Here is a 15083-nt window from a genome sequence, read left to right on the forward strand (position 1 = left end):
CCTGGAACGCCCTCCCCCACACAGACGCCTGACTCATTCTCTGGCTTCTTTTGGGTCTTTACTCTAATACAACATCCTAGGGAACTGGTCACCCTAATTTAAACTTCACATACCCCAAAACCAATACTTAAAATAGTAAACTCAAGAAATAAAAATAAAATCAACAACATATGAGAATGTGGCCATCTTTGACAACTGCTTGCCCTGCAGGATAACGACCTGGCTCTCTTACGGGCTCTCTGATTGGCCACCTGAGCGTCTCCAGGCGCAGCCCAGAGCTGCTGTTGGATATTTCTCATTCTGCCATTACCGGCACTCCTTAGAAAAGGTGGGAGATGGCCAGGTTAGGTGGTACCATGGGCTGAATGCTGGTGTCCCCCCTCCCCAAAATGCATATGCTGAAACCTAATCTCCAATATCATGGTATTTGAAGATGAAGCCTTTGGGAGACAATCAGATCACAAGGGTGGAGACCTGATGATGGAACTGGTGCCCTTAAAAGAAGAGAGATGATCTCGCTCCACCACGTGAGGATACAATGAGAAGGCAATCATTTGTGAACCAGAAAGTGGGCTTTTACCAGATATTGGATCTGCCAGCACCTTGATCTTAGACTTCCCAGCCTCCAAAACTGTGAGAGGTAACTGTTTATTGTTCAAGCCACCTATGCTACGGTACATCTGTGATAGCAGCCTGAACAGCTGGGTTTCTGATAGGCATACCTTGCCATAGGGCATGTGTATTCTACAAGCAAATTCAAACTTCATCTTGAAGCATCACCTTGCAGCTCACCAAGCCAAATGACTCCGCTATGGCAGCACCCCCCCTTCCCTTCCTAGTTAAGACTCCCCATGTCCCTCTATATATGACATAGGATAGGCTACATTTTTTACCTCAAATGAAGAGCCAATTGTCCCAACATCATTTATGTAACATCCATCTTTCGTTTCCACTAGAAACGCCAATTTTACTGTAAACCAAATTTAAACATCTACATGAATGTGTTCCTAGATTCTCTATTAGAGAATGTTTTGCTATCTTGGGAGACAAATTCCCTCATAACTCTTCATCTGTTGTCTATCCTCTCATGTTCTTTTATTGATAAGAACTTTAGAATCACTCTGTCAATTTTCATTAAAAAAATCCTATAGGAATTCTGATAACTGTACTTAATTTATAGGTTGGTTTTGAAGAAATGGTATATTTATGTATTGAGTCTGGAAACACATGATGCCTCTCCCTATAGGTCTTCTTTTAATAAACTCCAATAAGGTTTCATAGATTTGGACGCAGCCCCATAGTTAATTCTTCTGTTGTTTCTTGGAGTACTTCCAAACCATTCCATCCGTTTGTAGCTATGCTCTCCTGCATGGATGTGTTTCTACTTTGCATCTTTCTGGAATCTCCTGAAATCCCTGGTTTGTTGGTGACACTTTTTCTTACTTTTCATGCTACTGTAGATTCCGGAAGGAGAGGCTATTTTGCTTGTTTACCATCTTTTCTGTCACATTGTGGGGATTTGGTGCAGGAGGGAATGTGGCTGCATGTGCAGTTCTTGGTGCCATCTCTTAGCTTTATGGGGTATATGTATGTGGAGGAGACAAACAATTTGGAAATAGGACAACCAACACATCAAGAACAACAGCTAGGGAGTAAGCTCAAGACTTAGATCATAATTTGGGGAGAAATGATATCTTAACAATATTGAGAATATGTTACAACTTTCCATTTATTTAAGTTTTTCTAAATTTCTCTCAGCAGTGTTTTTTTAGCTTTAGTATAGAAGTCTTGCATGCCTTTTGTTAAATATATTCCTAAGCATTTTATGCTGTTGACATGATTTTATTTTTTTTTAAGATTTTATTTATTTATTTGACAGAGAGACACAGCGAGGAAGGGAACACAAGCAGGGGGAGTGGGAGAGGGAGAAGCAGGCTTCCCGCTGAGCAGGGAGCCCGATGCGGGGCTCGATCCCAGGACCCTGGGATCATGACCTGAGCCGAAGGCAGAAGCTTAACGACTGAGCCCCCCAGGCGCCCCAACATGATTTTATTTTTTTTTAAGATTTTATTTATTTATTTGACACAGAGAGAGACAGAGAGAGAGAGCACAAGCAGGGGGAGCGGCAGGCAGAGGGAGAGGGAGAAGCAGACTCCCCACTGAGCAGGAAGCCCGATGTGAGGCTCAATCCCAGGACCCTGGGATCATGACCTGAGCCGAAGGCAGACGCTTAACCAACTGAGCCACCCAGGCGCCCCTGACATGATTTTAAATTGAGTTTTTATTCCATTTTCCTATTGATTGCTGCTAGAATATAAAAATACAATTAATTCTTATACATCATCCTGTATCCCACAACCTTACTAAATTCACTTATTAGGTCTAGTAGTTGTTTTGTACATTGTTTAAGATTTTTTACATAAATAGTTATGTCATCTGCAAATACAGACAGTACTACTTTTTCTTTCCAATAGTAATGCGTTTTATTTCTTTTTGATTAAGGCATGCAACAGTTAGGACTTCCAGGGCACTGTTTAATAGAATTGGTGAAAAGCAAGCATTCTTGCCTTATTCCTAATCTTTAGAAGGAAAGAGTTTAATATTTCACCACTAATATTTTGTTAGTTGCATGTTTTTCATAAATGCCATTTATCAGATTGCAGTTTCACTTCTATTTCTAGTTTGTTAAGAGCTTTTATTGTAAAATGGGAATTGGTTTTGTCTAATGGTATTTCACATGATCCTTCTCTTTTATTATTAATATGATTAATTATGCAGATTGATTTAATTTATTAAGTTTTTATTTTATTTCCAGTATAGTTAACATACAGTGTCATATTAGTTTCAGGTGTACAATACAATGATGCAACACTTCCGTACATCACCCAGTGCTCATCACAACGTGTGCCCTCCTTCATCCCCACCCCCTATTATGCCCATCCCCCCACTCACGTCACTTCTGGTAACCATCAGTTTGTTCTCTATAGTTAAGAGTCTGTTTCCTGGTTTGTCTCTCTCTCTTTTTCTTCTTTACTCATTTATTTTGTTTCTTAAATTCCACATGAGTGAAATCATATGATACTTGTCTTTCTCTGACTGACTTATTTTGCTCAGCATAATAATACCCTCTAGTTCCATTCACCTCATTGCAAATGGCAAGATTTCATTCTTTTTGATGGCTGAGTAATATTCCAGTGTGAATATATACCACATCTTCCTTATCCTTAATTTGCCTATTGTAATGCTGCTATAAACATCAGGGTCATGTATCTCTTTGAATTACTGTTTTTGTATTTTGGGGGGGTCAATACCCAGCAGTGAGATTACTGGATTGTAGGGTAGTTCCATTTTTAACTTTTTGAGGAACCTCTGTACTGTCTTCCACAGTAGCTGCACCAGTTTGCATTCCCACCAACAATGTAAGAGAGTTCCTTTTTTTCCACATCTTCACCAACACTTGTTTCTCATGTTTTTTATTTTAGCCGTGCTGACAGGTGTGAGATAATATCTCATTGTACTTTTGATTTGCAGTTCCCTGATGATGAGTGATAGTGAGCATGTTTTCATGTGTCTATTGGCCATCTGTAGGTCTGAAATGTCTGTTCATGTCTTCTGCCCATTTTTCAATTGTATTACTTGTTTTTTGGGTGTTGATGTATTTTGGATACTAACCCTTTATCAGGTATGTCCTTTGCAAACACCTTCTCCCATTCTGTAGGCTGTTTTTAGTTTTGTTGATTATTTCCTTTGCTGTGCAGAAGCTTTTTATTTTCATATACTCTGAATACTTTTTTGCCTTTATTTCCCTTGCCTCAGGAGACACATCCATAAAAATGTTGCTACCAGGGGCACCTGGGTGCCTCGGTTAAACATCTGACTCTTGATTTCAGTTCAGGTCGTGACCTCAGGGTCACGAGATCAAGCCCCACATCAGACTCCATGCTGGGCATGGAGCCTGCTTAGGATTCTCTCTCCCTCTCCCTCTGCTTCTCCCCCCACTTGTATTCTCTCTCTCTCTCTCTCTCTCTCTCTCTCACACACACACACACACAATTGTTGCTATAGTCAACATCAAAGAAATTACTACCTGTGCTCTCTTCTAGGGTTTTTATTGGTTTCAGGTCTCACATTTAGGTTTTTAATCCACTTTGAGTCTATTTTTGTGTATGGTGTAAAAGTGTCCAGTTTCATTCTTTTACGTGTAGCCATCCAGTTTTCCCAACATCATTTGTGAAAGATAAATTCTGTGGTGTTGCTTGTTATTTCTCCTCTCTCATTTGTGATTTTGTTTATGTGAGTCCTTTTCTTTTTTTCTTTCTTTTTTTTTCTGATGAGTCCGGGTAGAGGTTTATCAATTTTGATTTTTTTCAAAGAACCAGTTCCTGGTCTCATTGATCTGTTCTATTTGTTTGTTTTAGTTTCTATATCATTTAGTTCTTCTCCAATCTTTATTATTTCCTTCCTTCTTCTGGTTTTGGATTTTGTTTGTTCTTTTTCTAGTTCCATTAGGTATAAGGTTAAGTTGTTTATTTAAAATTTTTCTTGCTTCTTAAAGTAGACCTCCCTTTTAGGACAGCTTTTGCTGCGTCCCAAAGATTTTGGACCTTTGTGTTTTCATTTTCATTTGCTTCTACATAATTTTTATTTATTCTTTGATTTCTTAGTTGACCCATTCATTGTTTAGTAGCATATTATTTAACTTCTATGTATTTGTGCTTTTTCCAGATTTTTGATTTCTAGTTTCATAGTGTTGTGGTCAGAAAAGATGTATAGCATGACTTCAATCTTTTTTAATTTGTTGAGACTTGTTTTGTGGCCTACCATGTGATCTATCTAGAGACTGTTCCATGTGCACTTGAAAAGATTGTGTATTCTGCCATTTTAAGATGGAATGTTCTGAATATATCTGTTAAATCAATTTGGGCCAGCATGTCATTCCTTGTTGATTTTCTGTTTGGATGATCTGTCCATTGAGGTAAGTAGGGTGGTAAAGTCTCCCCTACTCTTATTGTATTATTATCAATTAGTTCCTTAATGTTTGTTATTACCTGTTTTATGTATTTGAGTGCTCCCATGTTGGGTGCATAAATATTTACAATTAGTATACCTTCTTATTGGATTGTCCCTTTATTATTATATAGTGGCCTTCTTTGTCTCTTGTTATAGTCTATTTTTTTAAGTCTATTTTGTCTGATATAAGTATTGCTACAAAAGGCTTTCTTTTAACACCTATTTGCCATGATAAATGGTTCTCCGTCTCCTCACTTTCAATCTGCAGGTGTCTTTTGATCTGAAATGAGTCTTATGTAAGAAGCATATGGATGGGTCCTGGTTTTTTATCCACTCTGTCACCCTTTGTCTTTTGATTGGATCATTAGTCCTTTTATATTCAAAGTAATTACTGATGGGTATATATTTGTTGCCATTTTGTTACTTGTTTTGTGGTTATTTCTACAGTTTTTCTCTGATCCTTTTTTCTCTTGCTCTCTTTCATGGTTTGCTGACTTTCTTTAGTGACCTACCTGAATTCCTTTCTCTTTATTCTTTGCATATCTATTACTGGTTTTTAATTTGCCATTACCATTAGGGGTTTTTTTTAAGATTTTATTTATTTATTTGAGAGAGAGAGATAGTGAGAGCAGGAACAACAAGCGGGGGAGTGGGAGAGGGAGAAGCAGGCTTCCAGCCGAGCAGGGAGCCCGATGTGGGGCTCAATCCCAGGACCCTTGGATCATGACCTGAGCTGAAGGCAGATGCTTAACAACTGAGCCACCCAGGTGTCCCACCTTTAGGTCTGTATATAACATCCTCTGCATCTAGTAGTCTACATGAAGTTGATGGTCCTTAAATTTGAACCCATTATTCACTCCTCTCCCACACTTCACATTTTAGATATATGGAATCATATTTTACATCCTTTTGTGAATCCCTTGACTAATTTTTAAAAATATACTTATTTTTCATATTCTAATTTATGGTCTTTCCTTTCTACTCAAATAGCCTCTTCCTTTAATATTTCTTGTAAGTTATGAACTCCTTTAGTTTTTGTTTGACTGAGAAACTATCTTTCCTTCTATTCTGAATGATAGGCTTGAGGGCTGCAGATTTATCTCTTTCAGCACTTTGAATATATCATGCCACTCTCTTCTGGCCTGCAAGGTTTCTGCTGAAAAATCCACTGATAGCCTTATGGGATTTCTCTTGTATGTAACTGTCTTCTTTTCTCTTGCTACTTTTAAAATTCTTTGTCACTATTTTTTTTCCAATTTAATTACCATGTGTCTTGGCGTGGACCTCCTTGGGTTGATTTTGTTGGGGGATCTCTGTGTCTCTTGGATATGGATATCTGTTTCCTTACCCAGATTTGGGAAGTTTTCAGCTATTGTTTCTTCAGATAAATTTTATGCCCTCTTTTCTGTCTCTTCTTCTGGGATCCCTATAATGCAAATGTTATTATGCCTGGTGGAGTCACTGAGTTCCCTAAGTCTATTCTGGTTTTTTTTTTTTTTTTATTCATTTGACAGAGAGAGACAGAGTGAGAGAGGGAACACAAGCAGGAGGAGTGGGAGAGGGAGAAGCAGGCTTCCTGCTGTGCAGGGAGCCCAATGCAGGGCTCGATCCCAGGACCCTGTTATCATGACCTGAGCCGAAAGCAGACGCTCAACAACTGAGCTACCTAGGTGCCCCAAGTCTATTCTCATTTTGCATAATTCTTGTTTTTCTCATTTGCTCAGCTTGATTAATTTCCATTACTCTGTCTTCCAGGTCATTAATTCATTCCTCTGCTTCCTCTAGCCTGCTATTTGTTCCATGTAGTGTATTTTTAATTTTATTTATTATGTTCTTCATCTCTGATTGGTTCTTTTTTATTTCTTCCGTCTCTTTCTTAAGTGTCTCACTAATGTCCTCCACTCTTTTCTCAAGTCCTGTGAGCATCTTCATGATCATTGCTTTAAATTCTCTATCCACCATATTACTTATATCCATTTTGCTTAGGTCTCTTGCTGTGGTTTTGTCCTGCTCTTTCATTTAGCACATATTCCTCTGTCTCTTCATTTTGTCGAACTCTCTCTATTTCTGTGTGTTAGGAAAGTCAGCTACTTCTGCACTTGAAGTAATGGCCTTATGAAGAAGAGGTTCTGTAGTGCCCTGCAATGCAGTGTCCCCCCTTTCACCTGAACCTGGCACTGCATGGGTATCTCCTATGTGTGATGCATGCACCCTGCTATTGTGGCTGAGTTGCTTTTTCCTTCAGCCCAGGCATCTGCAGTGGATCTCTTTGCTCTTTTGGGCAGTGCTTTGTCTTAGTGGGTTAGGGGGTCAGTCTGGGGCCACCCTGACCTTGAGTTTAGTCAGACTAGGCATTTGCCAGAGATGCAGTAGCACCAAACTGCAGGGTGCCTTCCCTGTATTGTCCCCTGAGAAGCTTTCGTTGGTGGGCAGGGCCTGCAATCAGAGCAGGTGTCTGCCCTCGGCCAACTGTTGGGGCCTCCATCTGACTGGTCTGTGCAGTTATCTTTCCCCCTCTCCAGGGCAAGAATCACTTCGGAGTGGTGCTGGCCATTGTAGGGGCTGTTTACATACTGCCAAGCCTACAGCACCATCCTGTACGGCCTCTGGCCAACAGCATATTGGAGGAGGTGGATCCCCCAAAGCACAGTGTGGAGGCAGTGCTAGCAAGCTTTGCATGCCATGAGAGGGACCCTGCAGCATCGGGACTAAAGCAGCCCGTCTGGCTCCATGGAAGCCAAGTGTGGGGTTGGGGGTGCAGGAGTTATAGTGCCAGTAAGCTTTGTGCCCCTCTGTCCTCTAGAGGAGGGGCCCAGCAGCACTGGAACTGAGCCACCATCCAAAGGAGTGGATCCTTGGAAGCACAGTACAGGGTGGGTGTGGCAGCCAGGTGGTGGTGCCAGCAAGCCTTGCATCCACATCTGGTGCAAGAGGGGCCCTGCCATGCCAGACTGAGGTGGGCTATCCAGAGGGGTGGATTGGTGGAAGCACAGTGAATGCGGGTGGGGCAACAGTGCTCACAAGATAGGTAGCCAGTCCCTCTGGTGCCCATGTGTTTACACTGGGGGGCAAGGGAGAAAAATGGTGTCTGCCAATTTCTTTGTTCGTGGAGGATTTCCCCAGTGATTTCTGTTGCCTCCTGGACAGGCTCTGAGATGAGTAAATCACTCTCCCTCCCATGTCCCCCAGGCTCCTTTCAAACTGCTGCTTCTCTGCTGTATCTCCACAGACTGTTTGTTGTGCTGTCTCTTTAAGGGCAGGGATTCGGTTTCCTCTTGCCCCTGGCACTCCCAGAACAGAGCCTACTGGGCGATTTTTTTTAAAGTCCAGGCTTTAAGCCCTGCTGATTGTAAGAACTCATGAAATCCAGCCTCTCTGGTTTTCAAAGCCAAACGTTAAAGGGGATTCAGGTGTCCCTATGCCCCTCCCCCAACTGACAGTCCTGTGAGTCCATTTAGCTCCCTATCTCTGCCCTTCCTACCCTTTTGAGTGTGACCTCTTCTCTACACTGAGTTGTGGAGTTTATTCTGCCAGTCTTCAGGTTGTTTTCTGAGTTATTTACGCTGCTGTGAGTGTTCTCTAGTTATATCCATGGGTTGAGGTGAGGCTAGGGTCCTCCTACTCCACCATTTTCCTCAGCCTACAGATTGATTTTTGAATGTTCAATCAACCTTGCTTTCCTGGGATAAATCTTACTCATCTTAATATACTATCCTTAGGCTATATTGCTGAAGATCTGAGTTTCCATCTGGTATCATTTCTCTATAACCTGAAGAATTCCCTTTACCATTTCTGATAGTGCTAATCTCTCAAGTAACAAATTCTTTCAGTTTTATTTTATCAGAAATATTTGCCCTTTTGCTTTTCTTGTTGAAGAACATTTTTGTTAAATATAGAAATCTTGGTTAACAGTTCCTTCTTTTTTTGGTTAGCACATTTAAGGTATTTACCACTGTCTTGTGGCCTCCACATTTCTAATAAGAACTTCACAGTCATTGTGATGTGTTGTTTTTCTCTACTTTCAAGATTTTCACTTTTTCTTTGGTGTTCAGCAGTTTGACTCTGCTAGGCCCAGGAGTGGTTTTCCTTGTATTTATCTGGCTTGGGAGTCACTAAGTTTCTTGAATCCTAATCTACTGAAAAATTTGAGAAATTTCTTGCCATTCCTGCTACCATCACCACTGCTGATGCTGCTTCTGCTGCTTCTTCTCCTGCTCCTCCTCCTCTCTTTCTTCCTTTTCTTCCTTTTTTGCTACATTCTCTCTCCTCTCTTCTGGGACTCCAATTACATATATGTTAGATCTGATATTGTCCCACAAGTCTGTAAGTTTCTGTTAATTAATTTTTTTTAAAAATCTTTTTCTTTCTTTTCTTAAGACTGGATAATATCTATTGATATGTCTTCAAATTTACTGAATCTTTCTTCTATTACCTCCATTCTGATATTAGCCCCATCCATAATCTAACATATTCTATGTTTTAGTTCTAGAATTTTCATTAAGTTCCTTTTATAGTTTCTAGTTCTCTCCTGATACTTCTTATCTTTTCATTCATTGTGAACATATTTTTATATATATTCTTAAGCAAAGTTATAATAGCAGCTCTAAAATCTTTAACTGCTCATTTCAACATCTGGATCATTTCAGGATTGTCTCTATTGATTATTTTTTTTCCTGAGAATGGGTCACAATTTTTGGTTCTTCAAGTGTCAAAAAATTTTGGCTTGTATCCTGGACATAATAAATATTACATTGTAGAGACTCTGGGTTCTGTAATATTTCTCTAAAGAATATTGAATTTGTTTTGTTTTGTGACATAATTAACTTGACTTTTCCCAAACTGAAAACTGTAACTCTTTGTGTGCTAATTCAAATCTCAAATAAATTATTTTACTCTTAGCTGAAAGCCTTTCTGTGCATAGATGGCTCAGGGGTCAGTGAGAAACTTGGGATGATTCTATACACAGAATCAGAGATTCTTTTCTCTCTTGATTTCTTTTTTCCTGGACTCCCCAGTCACTTTCCAAAAACTGTCGTTGTTCCATCCAAGGTCTGCACTCTTGTACTTCAGGGCAGAAGGACTCTAGATTTTCTAGAGGAATTTTAGCTACACCACAAGGCATCAACTTCGGTCTGTCCTCTGGCTAAATGTCAAAAATATATGTAGCTCACCCTACACTGATCCTTTTTGCCAAGCAGCAGCTTCCCTCCAGTACCTTCCTGCTCATATGTACTCCCCACTGTCTTCAGATCACTGGTTGGGGGAAAAGGGACTTCCTGTTTTTTTGTTTTTGTATTTTGTCTATAGTTTATAGTTATTATCTGTGGAAACTTTGGGTCCTGTTGGAGGTACTAATCCATAACAAAGGCAGAATTCTCTACTTGTTCATGGATTATAAATATAATATAAAAGTTAATTATGCAGAGATATATACTTACAATGGCTAAAATGGTAGATTTTATGTTATGTATATTTCACCACAATAAAAAAATTTAAGTTACTTATGCTAAGTATCTAACTTAAACAAGGCATTTTAAGTTTAAGTTGGAAAAAAATGCAATGAACCTAAGCAAATTTCAATAATTTCTTACGCAAAAGAAAAATGCTTTCGCAGAGCCACTATGAAAAAAAGGACTATACTGATGGTTTTCTGGAACAGCAAGGTACAAAACAGAATATCTCTGAGAGAAGGAAGAGGAAGAACAAGGTGTTCTAAAGACATATGGAAGTGGCATACTCCTTCATCTGGAGAAAGGATTCTATCTACACATCCCAGTCCAGTGCTTCTGCAACTTTAATGTGCCAGTGAATCACCTGAGGGTCTTAAAGAGCACAGTCTTAAGAAGATCCTGGGATCTTTCATTTGTGCAAAAAATCTATCATTTGTAAGAAACTTATGACTTATATTTTACTTGTAGTTAATTACCTGCATTGACAAATGATACAAAATGGAGTGGGAGAAAGGTGCAGGATGGTGGGTCCCTAAGGAGTTGTGGCCCTGGTTCCATATAAATGGACATCTCATGAAAAGAGTACCTTTTTAAAGGCAACATTAACAAAACATCACTTTAAAAGCACACAACACAAAGTGATAATATGGACCAAATTCATGAACATTATATCTTCCTCTACCATACGTTCCTCTTGGCTAATTTCTAGTGAACCCAACTGTCCTACAGAAGGGATGAAAAATCAGTGTTTCTTATTAAGTGTCAATGGCAGACTTCATTAATTGATCATGATGTTCTTCCTCATGGTGTCTAGATTCAGAATCTGTCTGAAAACAGGATTTAGGATCAGCACAGAAGTTGACACCTATTTGCCCTACTATCTCAGACCCTTCCTACCACAAGATGGATAGCATCCATGGTGACAGCCGGCAATTCTCCTCCCTATTTAGGCAAAGACCTAAATGAAGAATCTAATCAATAAAATTTGGACAAACCTGTCTCAGTCCATTTTCCATATAACCCCAAAATTATATCCAGCTAACAAGGACTTTTGTGTATAAAAGTAGAGAAATGTTTATAGAAAATACTTTCAATTGCATATCACTTTATTGATATCTCTCTGGGAGCCTGGCTTAATGAATGCTCCTTTCCTACAGTGACATATCCACTTTAACCTAAATTGTAACTCACCTGACAATTAATGCAGACCCCTCCACCCGCATAGATGCCGTGGATATTCAAGCTGGCCTGCTGCCTCTCAACATCTGGATCATAGTAACAGTCGAAGGCGTGACCATGGCAGTTGCATGCTGAAAAAGTCATTCTAAGTTAGTATTCCATCATTACTATGAGACATTTTGTAAATTCCCCTAGATAGTATTACCACTCATTGCACCACTTTACTAAGTCTATTCTGGACCACCATATTCTCAGTGGAAAATTTTAGGGATTTTTTACACAAAGATTCACCTATAACAATATGCGATTAACAGCTTCTTTCATTTGGTATTAAATGGGAGAGGCTTTCTCTCTCTCTCTCTCTCTCTCACTATATATATATTTACAACAAATTAAGATAAACCAAAATGCCAATTAGGCTTCATGCACAATGGGAATATACTTCTACTGCTATTACTACTATTACCAAGAATAACTGAGCTCTTGGTACACTGTGAAAAGTGTTTTACATGCATTATTTCATTTAATCTATGCAACAAGTCTCTAACGTAGATACTATTATCCCCAGAGACCAGATGGGGAGGCTGAGGCTAAGGCTCTGAGAGGTTAAAGCATGTCTCCAATAAGAGAGGCAGAATCCTGACTTGTATTTGACTCCAAAACCTATTCTCTTAGCCAATATTCTAAGTTTCTCATCTCAGCACTATTTACAGTAGCAATAAACTGGAAATAATCTTAATGTCTAATTCTAGGGAAATGGTAAGCAAACAATAGTATCTTTGCTTGACTGTCATTTCTATGAAGGCAGGGACCCCTTGTGTTTTGTTTGCAATAGAACCCAGTCTGCAGCACATAGTGAATACTCAGCAAACACTTGCTGGATACGCTTGACTCCACAGAATGACAACACTGCGTGCCATCAAGAAGGATGCTTAAGGGTTTTTCCCTACACCTAAAGGAGCTGGAGAAAGAACAGCAAATAAAGCCTAAACCCAGCAGGAGAAGAGAAATCATAAAGATCAGAGCAGAAATCAATGAACTAGAAACCAAAAGAACAGTAGAACAGATCAACGAAACTAGGAGCTGGTTCTTTGAAAGAATTAACAAGATTGATAAACCCCTGGCCAGACTGATCAAAAAGAAAAGAGAAATGACCCAAATCAACAAAATCATGAATGAAAGAGGAGAGATCACAACCAACACCAAAGAAATACAAACAATTATAAGAACATATTATGAGCAACTCTATGCCAGCAAATTAGAGAACCTGGAAGAAATGGGTGCATTCCTAGAGATGTATCAACTACCAAAATTGAACCAGGAAGAAATAGAAAACCTGAACAGACCTATAACCACTAAGGAAATTGAAACAGTCATCAAAAATCTCCCAACAAACAAAAGCCCAGGGCCAGATGGCTTCCCAGGGGAATTCTATCAGACATTTCAAGAAGAATTAATACCTATTCTCCTGAAACTGTTCCAAAAAATAGAAATGGAAGGGAAACTTCCAAACTCATTTTATGAGGCCAGCATTACCTTGATCCCAAAACCAGACAAAGACCCCACCAAAAAAGAGAATTACAGACCAATATCCTTGATGAACATGGATGCAAAAATTCTCACCAAAATACTAGCCAATAGGATCCAACAGTACATTAAAAGAATTATTCACCATGACCAAGTGGGATTTATTCCTGGGCTGCAAGGCTGGTTCAACATCCGCAAATCAATCAACGTGATACAATACATTAACAAAAGAAAGAACAAGAATCATATGATCCTCTCAATAGATGCAGAAAAAGCATTTGACAAAGTACAGCATCCTTTCTTGATCAAAACTCTTCAGAGTATAGGGATAGAGGGTACATACCTCAATATCATAAAAGCCATCTATGAAAAACCTACAGCGAGTATCATTCTCAATGGGGAAAGGCTGAGAGCCTTTCCCCTAAGGTCAGGAACGCGGCAGGGATGTCCACTCTCACCACTGCTATTCAACATAGTATTAGAAGTCCTAGCCACAGCAATCAGACAACAAAAAGAAATCAAAGGCATCCAAATCGGCAAAGAGGAAGTCAAACTCTCACTCTTTGCAGATGATATGATACTGTACGTGGAAAACCCAAAAGACTCCACCCCAAAACTGCTAGAACTCATACAGGAATTCAGTCAAGTAGCAGGATATAAAATCAATGCACAGAAATCAGTGGCATTCCTATACACCAACAACAAGACAGAAGAGAGACAAATCAAGGAGTCTATCCCATTTACAATTGCACCCAAAACCATTAGATACCTAGGAATAAATCTAACCAAAGAGGCAAAGGATCTGTACTCAGAAAACTATAAAATACTCATGAAAGAAATTGAAGAAGACACAAAGAAATGGAAAAACGTTCCATGCTCATGGATTGGGAGAATCAACATTGTGAAGATGTCAATGCTACCTAGAGCAATCTACACATTCAATGCAATCCCCATCAAAATACCATCCACTTTTTTCAAAGAAATGGAACAAATAATCCTAAAATTTGTATGGAACCAGAAGAGACCCCGAATAGCCAGAGGAATACTGAAAAAGAAAAGCAAAGCTGGCGGCATCACAATTCCGGACTTCCAGCTCTATTACAAAGCTGTCATCATCAAGACAGTATGGTACTGGCACAAAAACAGACACATAGATCAATGGAACAGAATCGAGAGCCCAGAAATGGACCCTCAACTCTATGGTCAACTTATTTTTGACAAAGCAGGAAAGAACGTCCAATGGCAAAAAGACAGTCTCTTCAACAAATGATGTTGGGAAAATTGGACAGCCACATGCAGAAGAATGAAACTGGACCATTTCCTTACACCACACACAAAAATAGACTCCAAATGGTTGAAAGACCTAAACGTGAGACAGGAGTCCATCCAAATCCTAAAGGAGAACACAGGTAGCAACCTTTTCGACCTTAGCCGCAGCAACTTCTTCATAGAAACATCGCCAAAGGCACGGGAAGCCAGGGCAAAAATGAACTATTGGGATTTCATCAAGATAAAAAGCTTTTGCACAGCAAAAGAAACAGTCCACAAAACCAAAAGACAACCGACAGAATGGGAGAAAATATTTGCAAACGACATATCAGATAAAGGGCTAGTATCCAAAATCTATAAAGAACTTATCAAACTGAACACCCAAAGAACAAATAATCCAATCAAGAAATGGGCAGAAGACATGAACAGACATTTCTCCAAAGAAGACATCCAAATGGCCAACAGGCACATGAAAAAGTGCTCAACATCACTCGGCATCAGGGAAATCCAAATCAAAACCTCAATGAGATACCACCTCACACCCGTCAGAATGGCTAAAATTAACAAGTCAGGGAACGACAGATGTTGGCGGGGATGTGGAGAAAGGGGAACCCTCCTACACTGTTGGTGGGAATGCAAGCTGGTGCA

At 39.6% G+C, this 15083-nt stretch overlaps 1 protein-coding gene across 1 annotated transcript in view; it reads right to left on the reverse strand.

The window, feature by feature from the left end:
- The window catches only part of LAMA3 (laminin subunit alpha 3), a 263227-nt gene that overhangs the window by 176189 nt on the left and 71955 nt on the right, over window positions 1-15083 (reverse strand). Inside the window, exon 8 of the mRNA XM_073897993.1 lies at window positions 11652-11770. Coding sequence (XP_073754094.1) covers window positions 11652-11770 — 119 coding nt within the window. The remainder of the gene's footprint in view (window positions 1-11651; window positions 11771-15083) is intronic.

The sequence above is a fragment of the Callorhinus ursinus genome, unplaced genomic scaffold (assembly GCF_003265705.2).
Source record: "Callorhinus ursinus isolate GAN/ISIS: 27379988/994484 unplaced genomic scaffold, GSC_fseal_2.0 scaffold11, whole genome shotgun sequence".
Lineage (NCBI taxonomy): Eukaryota > Metazoa > Chordata > Mammalia > Carnivora > Otariidae > Callorhinus > Callorhinus ursinus.